Below are 8,522 nucleotides of genomic sequence, written 5' to 3'. Positions count from 1 at the left end.
CTGCTTAATAGTGCCTTCCTCAAGCAGTGTGGGGAGAGAGGTGTTGATCTGGCGATTTGCTCATTTGGTTCAGTTCTCCCTTTTCTACAAAGTCTGCACTTTCTCTGGGAGTTTGGAGAAAGGTTTCTTTTTAGCCACCCTCAACTAAAATGTATACTGCTCTGTTTTAAGGGCAACACATCCGGCGATGCATTCCCACACCCTTCAGCCTGCTTTTCCATTTTTCACACCCTACTTCCGGGCCTACATTTTTTAGATGGGCCTCTCTTTTAAATACTGTTGTCACTAACTCTGCCAGGCTGACTCACAGGGGTGAGCAGGCTGCGTAACTACCTTTCGATATATTCCAGATAAAAAGAGATCTGAATCACATCCCCTTCAGGCGTAATCTGCACTCCCCCCTCTAAAACTTTGCTCAGGAAAGCGGTTCTTTGCACATATGTTTTGAAGTGCGTTGGAGAATAAGATCCAAGGCTGTTTAAGTGAATGAGATATTGAATGTATTGAAAGAGTTGGCGGTGTGAGCAGATTTTCGTTGCGCACAGTTCATTAAGGTCGAGAATGAATCAGCCAGATGTCTCCTACTGTACCTTCCTCCACGCAAGGAGGAAAGCAAAGAGAGGCTGCACCATACTGTACGCTGCTGCGTGTTGCATGGAATGCAGGGTCGCATTAACGGAGACACAATAAACATTGACTGCGTGAAGCTGAGCTTATGGAAGCTCAGTGGCTTTATATGCTTGTGTCTTGTTGGGCATGGGTTGTTATATATATAGCCATTTATGAAGGCAGTCATATAGTGAATGGTGAAGACGCTTCGCTTTTGCCAAATCTGATCAACCATGATTAATGTTCCAACTCTATTGAGCCATGTTAGGTCTTTACAAATCTGAACTTGGTAACACATCTTGTTTGGATATTCAAATATTTCCCCAACGACATGGCCATCTAGTTGTCATAGAGACACCTCTGCACGACAGTTTGAAACACTCCCTAGCTAGTCCATGCTGGTTTTCCTGCTGGTATAGAGAACATTTTCCACTCATGTATGCCCAGGACATATACCACACGTCCGTATGGGCTGTAGTCTTTTAAGTGGTTTCAAGTGCCACTTTCTGGACTGGACACAGGCAACAGCACACTCAGCCTTCATCGCCAGTAGTTCTTTAATGTTTGGTGTGTAACGGCTTTTAAAGGGTTCATAAATAAACAGCTCACATCAAGGAACTCACGTACCCAGATCATCCTGACCAGTGGGATCAGAGAACAGTTGCCGTTGTATTCTGATCAGGTTTATGTGCAGTCACGATGCAATCCCAACACCTGCTGGCAGTGAATTGATGTGCGCCGGTCATCAGCAGCAGCGTCTTGGAAAAGTTGCTGGGGAAAAAAAAGAAAGAAAGAAAAAAGAAAGACAAATGAGAACATGATCACAATCTAGGCCAATTTTATTTGACGTTACCTTTTGTCTGTGAAAGCAGTGGACTCATTCTTAGTGGGGAGCCATAATTTTAGCGATTTAGCTTGCAGTTCGGTGACGAAAAATGTACATATCCCACGTTCCAAAAACATTAGGGTCTCAACCAGATGAACAAACTAGACATAAAAAAATAAATAAAAATGACCTTAGGATGTCCTGGCACTGCAGTGACAGGCCATGAATCAGCCACATGTAATGTTCATTCTAAGCTACTTAAGCCTGGATGGGAAAGCTGCTCCTGTCTCATTTAGAGCAGAGCCATATGAGTTACTCTGATAGGCTCAGCATCTTCATGCTTGAGACTATGAGAACCTAAGCGAAGACTTGATAATAGAGCTTAATATGCAGTTTCGCTTGTATTTTAGATCTTAAACGCATAGGTCAGTGCATTTAAATCACATTATAGCTCGCCTTAAAACAACTTCTGTATCTCCTTTTCTCACATCCCAGCTGCCTCTTTCTTTCCTTCTTATAGATGACGTGGCTGCTTAGTTTTAACAGGAGAAATTAGATTCCACCGTCTGGTTAACGATTCCCGCCTCACCCGCCCCCTGCTCAGCAGAGAGAAAAAACACTTTGTGACGAAGCAGTGGAGCATCAGCATTCTCTAGAGGCCAACGGGCGGCATAGCATGCACTGTGAAGAAAGGCATTCATCTATGTCTCTGTCTGATCTTCCTCCTGTCTGCGTCCTCTCAGCGCAAGATAGCATCATATTTATTGCAGAATTCAGTCTTCTGAAGACTGTACTATTCTGAGCAGGGCACAGTCTCTCGTTTAAAAAGCAAAAACAAAACAAAAAAGGATTGGTTGTGGTGCAACTGAAGCCAAATCTGAAAACCTGCTTTGTGGCTTGTCTTGCAATCCTTTGGCACACCCTAACTAAACTCAACGACTACTCTTTGATAATGCCTTTTGTCTCTTTCTCTCTTAGTCACAATATAACAACAGTGCACAGTAAAAACTGAACAGATGACTGGTATTATTTCGTGTGAACCTTCAAAATTAAAACATTTATGTGTATGTTATTTGAGGATAGATGCACATTTTTCGGCCCTCCACTTATTTCTTGCATTTGTGGTATGCTCGGCGAGTGGGTGTGCCAGGGCATCTCCTGGGAACTGAAGGGAAAACAAACAAACATACAAGAAAACACTGAAGAGCAACCCTACTGTTCCTGTGGAATACATACATGCGGTTACCATGAACACACATGCTGTATATATTGCGATTTCCTGCAGGAATCAGCTGTGATGCAGTGGTTTTAATCGTATGCTGTGTGTAGTGTGCATGCTGTGCGAAGGGAACGTATGTGGCATGAACTATTTTAGGCGTGTTCTGGTTTTGTATTAACGTGGGTGAGCCCATGATCTCTGTTAAAGAATTCCATTTACTGTAAGTTCCCCTGTGTGTTTCTGTTTCACTTTTTATTCAAAGCAACTGTCCAGGCAGGTTTTGTTTTTGGTAGCTTAGAAGGAGCCATCTGAAGCTTATTTGTGTGTGTGTGTGTGTGTGTGTGTGTGTGTGTGTGTGTGTGTGTGTGTGTGTGTGTGTGTGTGTGTGTTGCATGCACAGTCATCACTATGCGCGGTAATAGTGCAGTAAGTTGATGAAGCTGACAGTAAGTGGGATCTAAAGGTTAAACACATGAAACCAGCACAGACCCGGAGTTCTCACTGGCTCACAGATTACACTTTGCATACTAATGCACTGATTTGCATCACTTTCATCAGTTTCATCTCACGGATGTACAGCAGATATCTTTCATTACCCACTTACCTATTGCATACCTTTTCTTCGAAACTGATTTGATCTAACTGGAATTCACATGTGACTTCATCAGATGGCCTTCATTGCTTTCTCTTCTGTTTGTTTCTCTTTCTTATCTCTAACAGTATGTCGCGTTCACTTCTCTGAAACAGGTCCTCTCATGCCCAACCAGAGCATGGAAACACCTGTGGTTGAGAACATGTGACAGTCGTACATGTGATGCTCCACCCATGTTTGAATTCCCCAACTCTTCCCCGTAGGTCCACCCATCAAAGCCGGCCCCTTCAAAATATCCAGGTGAGGCCAAGTCACTTAGCATCATCACGCCAGCAGCCGAGACGCTACAGAGATCTCTTTCATGGTGCTTCTTTGTGTCTGGGGTAAGGTGTTTTATATCTGTCTGCGTTTTGAAATAGATCTAGAAAATAGATGTTATGTAAATGTCAGAATTGTGGTTTGATTTCTGGTGAATATAAGAGAGGATCCAAGATGACAAAGGATAAAGGGGCACTACAAGTGAAAGACTATTGTTTATTCCGTACCTTTTCTGTCATACAAGACAGGAGAATCATGTCAAGGAAAGAGCTGTGGTGTGCACAAAAGAAGGATATTTGTGCTTTACTCGTCAGGCTCACTTATGTTACATTTTAAAATGGAACAGGTTCAAAGTACACATGCCCTATGTGTGAATGACGGAAAAACTAGTGGTGGGAAGAAGCACCAAACAAGAGAACCTCCACCCCACCTTGTTAGTCTAGAGCTTTGAGTCATCGCGACATTGTATTCTCTGCGGGTAGAAATGTATTTGCTGCTAGCACAACCTGTAGAGCAGGTCAGACAAGGACCTACCACTGCGTCAGATGAGGTAGCAGTATATAAACAGACCTCCAGTTGCAGAAAATGCTTTCGGTTGTTGATTTATCCCACACCCTGAGGCTCTTAATGAAGCCAAGAGCATACAATAGAGACATATTTGCATACCAGATATCTGGTATGAAATGCATCACACAACCTGAAAAAACGTGATCTGTCTCTTCTGCCACAACAAAGAGAAAGACAAAGCCACGGCAAAGAGATAGACGAGGCCGGCTGGTGTCGAGAGGGAAGGCGACATTGCAATCTGGAACAAATGGGAAAACAAATTGCGGCCCTGCTCAGCCATCTCCCTCAGACAAGATATACTGTTGTCTCTGAGGTTTACTTTCCTATCTGGGCTGAACGTCGCCTCAGAGCTTATGTATGTGTGTCCGTTTTTTTGTGAAATTAGGAGAGAGGCAACATTTCGAATTTATGAAATAGCAATGAACTTCACATTAGAAACATTTGTGTTGGGACAAGAGTGTTTGTAAAGTCACGTACTGCAATATTTCTGTAAGTGTCTTAAAATTCACAATAAGAATCCCTAAGAGACAGTTTTATAAGTAAAATCCAGAGTCCCATAGGCACAGCCTGCGTTACACTGCAAGATTGATACTCCATTTAGAAGGATAGCTAAAGCGTAGGTAACATCACCAGTGATTGAGCATGTCTGGCTTTCAATAGCTTATGTTGGGATTCTAAAGGCATTCACCATGTCAAGTCGTTTTATGTCATGTAATTTAATAGTCAAGAATCTTGGATGAGAGAGAAAATAGAAACCGATTTGACAGCTCAATATGTCTACAGTGATGCTGAAATGCTGAAGGAAAATGCTTCTGAATTCAAATATTCGGGATTAGACGAGACAGAACTGAAATGGAACAGTGGACAGCGAGGCTGTTATCCAACTTGTTCGCTGTCAGGCCGTGTGCATTCACCAGAATGAGATGTAAATGCAAAAGAGAAGCAAGTTTTTCTGTTGTTGAGAAGAAATCTGTGAAATCCTAACCCCTCTGTGCCATCACGGGCCCTCCTTATGTCTACACTCACATGACAAAATCTCATTTCAAAGATTTCAAATTTTTAAAACTGTGTAGGTGATCCATAACAGCTGCAGCTTTAAACTCTGCACGCAGTCGGACCATTAAATCCACATGGTCGTATTTTAACTGAAATTCCTTTTCTCTCCCAGATCACAGTTTCCGTGGTACAGTCATGCCTAGCTTTAAATGAAATGCTATCCCTTAGGAGTCCTTTGAACAAGTGAGACTGCAACAGACATGTAGGATTATAAAGATCATTGTGGCCGGCTGTTTAGCCACAATATTATAGCTGTGACTCATATGTTTGTGGGTTCTGGTTTGTCATTTTTGGGCAAAGGGAGGCTCTAATGGTGACTCACGTATACTGATGTGTAGAAAGTCAGAATTAAAAAAGTAACTCTGCATAAATGCCATCAACATATGTAATTAATATTATTTTTTCCCACATTTGTCTTGTTTCTTAGTGTTGGAGAGTATGCCAGTGAAAAAGGGCTTTGGTGTGACTATTATAGCATTATGGATACAAATGCAAAATATAAAACTGGGTACTAAAGGTAGTGCTTTTCATACAGTATATATGGACCTCTGTTACATTCATGCCCCTTCGTCCGCTATCGCACTCATAGCAACGCATTTTACTTCAACTAGCAAAGATAAATTTTTCTAAGCTAAAGAGATGTGCAACTATAGCGACAGGTATAAAGTACCCTGAAGCGTGGAGTATGAGGCAGAAACAGGAGTTACTAATGTAACCAAGGTTCCATGAAGTCACATAGCCAGGAAGTCAAGTCTGGTAGCCGGGAAGGATGGAGAACAAAGAAAATTGTTAAAAAGGAAGAAGGAAAAGAATGATTGTTGGCTGTAGGCATACAGACACAACAATAGTGTTTGTGTAACTACTGTCAGAAGTAGGAACTTGAAATTGTATGTGTAAATATTTCCTGTACATTATATACTACAGTATCTGCAGTTATTTTGGCTGTATTATTTCTAGCTGAAAAATTGTAAGCTCTTAAATTGGTTCAGTTAACTTGTCAACTCTTTTTGTAAAAGCAATAGTATAATGTCCCCTGGGGCTTTAGATGAGTTTCATTGAATCAGAGAAAATTACTAACATTAGCAGTCAGCTTGGACTTGAAGAGCATCGATTTATACTACAACAGAATGCTTGCCTCATAAACTGGCCATTTATTATTATGAGAATTTACCAGCTGAGGAACAAAATATGCTTTTTAGCGACATCATTGTAATGTATGTGTCAGGATTTTCTGAAAATATCCGCTGCATGAGTTGGGATAATTCTGTTTAATTCTGTCTCTATCATATCCTTCAACCATCTTTGTGTTGCACTCCATGCTTAATAAAATAAAATCACTATATACAAACATCTGCAATGCTTCAAATTAAATTGAAAAACAGTTTTTCTTTCAACAAATGCTTTATTATTCCTTCTTCTGATCTACTTTGTTGTTTTTTCAATGATCAGGCTCAGATCATCAAAACCCCGCCTGGACTCTTGAGGAGCTCTTTCATTTCCCTCAGCTTCTTCCATCCCCTCTAAACCAGCAGTCATGAATTGGGGTGGACTGGAGGCGCTCATCAGTGGGGTCAACAAGTACTCCACTGCGTTTGGTCGGGTCTGGCTGTCAATGGTATTAGTCTTCCGGGTGATGGTGTTCGTTGTGGCAGCTCAGCGGGTTTGGGGTGACGACAGCAAAGACTTTACCTGCAACACTTTGCAGCCTGGTTGTAGCAACGTGTGCTACGACCACATCTTCCCCATCTCTCACATCCGCCTGTGGGCCCTGCAGCTCATCTTTGTCACCTGTCCGTCACTGATGGTTGTTGGACACGTCAGGTATCGGGAGATGAAGGACATGAAGTACACTGCCTCCCACAAGGGTACCCATCTGTATGCCCACCCTGGGAAGAAACGTGGAGGACTATGGTGGACGTACTTGGTAAGAAACTAAAGATGTATGTGTTACGACCTATCACTTGGATTTTTCCGAGATTAATCTTCTTGTCTTATCATAGGTGAGCTTGATTTTCAAGGCAGGCTTTGATGCTGGCTTCCTCTACATCCTGTATTACATCTACGAGGGTTACGACATGCCACGCTTGGTCAAGTGTTCCCTGGAGCCCTGCCCCAACACGGTGGACTGCTACATATCCCGTCCCACAGAGAAGAAAATCTTCACCCTCTTCATGGTGGTCAGCTCTGCTGTCTGCATCTTCATGTGTATCTGTGAGATGGTTTATCTCATCTGCAAACGCTTCCAGAAACTCATCAGGAAGAAGATTGAGGCGGATAGAAGGGTGTTCGTAGAGAGTCATGAGATGGCACCACTGGCGCTTCCCAGATCTGAGTTCAGGTCCAAATTATCCATCAGAACTGATCCCACAGCTTCTGTCCAGAACCTCAATAACCTCAAGACTGAGGAGGGTCCAAGTAAGAGGGAAGAACTAAAGAAATGAAGGGTATGGCTGTGGCTATGCTAAAAAACTAATCGGAGTACTCAAGGAACCCATGTAAATAAACTCACATATCAGACTCTATGGAGAATGGCTGCTGAACACCAAAGAGATACCCACCACTTCAGGGACAGCAATTTGGAAATGCTATTATGTTAAATATATTCTGCTGCATTGAAACGTGTTGCTATGTTACAAGAGTTAAAGGGAAGGATAAAAGGTTACAAGTTAGCCTATTTCTTCCTGGTCATGTGTGCTGGATTTGCATGAGTAGGCCTGTGCGTGCCTGTTTTTTTCTTTTTCTTCTGTTTTCTTAAATGTATGTGTCATTGACCATATAGCAGATTTAAGATCACGTAATACAGATGTATACGGGATGGAGTGATCCCTCTTAACTAAACATGCACACTGCCCCCTAATGAATAAAACAAGGTAAAGCAGAGCACTTCCTTTCAACAACAGAAACGCCTTGTCTTCAGATATAGAATATGAAAAAACTGCTCTTTATTGTTTTGCATTTTATGTTGACACACTATGATTAGTTCAATGAAATTATATTGTATGAATACAACATAGCTTTATTGAGGTAATGATATTTAATAATAATTGTTAAGACGCATGAAATGCCCAAAAATTACACATCAATTGTGTTTTATTTTATTTAAGGTTTTATTTGAAAAAGAATAAAGTAAAATTGTAGATAATGTATTTTTCATTTTGTATTTATTGTTGTGACCAATAAAATTATTTCACAATACCATATTTCCGTTTGTGGGTCGTTTGAGTTTTTGAAATAAAAAAATTAAAATCCACAATTATTATTCATATACATATATATAGCCTTCAGTAAAGGGCTTACATATTAACTGTGAAGTAAACTAATCCAGCTCTTAAACC

The 8,522-nt window shown here is 41.3% G+C and overlaps 1 protein-coding gene across 1 annotated transcript; it reads left to right on the top strand.

The window, feature by feature from the left end:
* The first annotated feature begins 3,550 nt into the window (after positions 1 to 3,550).
* gjb9b (gap junction protein beta 9b) lies at positions 3,551 to 8,382 on the top strand. Its single transcript, XM_047604845.1, has 3 exons — positions 3,551 to 3,629; positions 6,637 to 7,111; positions 7,188 to 8,382. Exons 2-3 carry the CDS (start codon positions 6,722 to 6,724, stop codon positions 7,626 to 7,628), a joined length of 831 nt encoding a protein of 276 aa, XP_047460801.1. The 5' UTR covers positions 3,551 to 3,629; positions 6,637 to 6,721; the 3' UTR covers positions 7,629 to 8,382.
* Positions 8,383 to 8,522: the final 140 nt, after the last annotated feature.

This window comes from Mugil cephalus, chromosome 14, assembly GCF_022458985.1.
Source record: "Mugil cephalus isolate CIBA_MC_2020 chromosome 14, CIBA_Mcephalus_1.1, whole genome shotgun sequence".
In the NCBI taxonomy this organism is placed as follows: domain Eukaryota; kingdom Metazoa; phylum Chordata; class Actinopteri; order Mugiliformes; family Mugilidae; genus Mugil; species Mugil cephalus.
The sequence above is the reverse complement of the archived record's forward strand: the minus strand, read 5'-3'. Positions and strand labels throughout refer to the sequence as shown.

Coding starts and splice junctions, on each gene's coding strand:
- gjb9b (XM_047604845.1), top strand. CDS start 6,722: ATGAATTGGGGTGGACTGGAGGCGCTCATCAGTGGGGTCAACAAGTAC. Junction 7,112..7,187: donor GACTATGGTGGACGTACTTG/GTAAGAAACTAA, acceptor GTCTTATCATAG/GTGAGCTTGATTTTCAAGGC.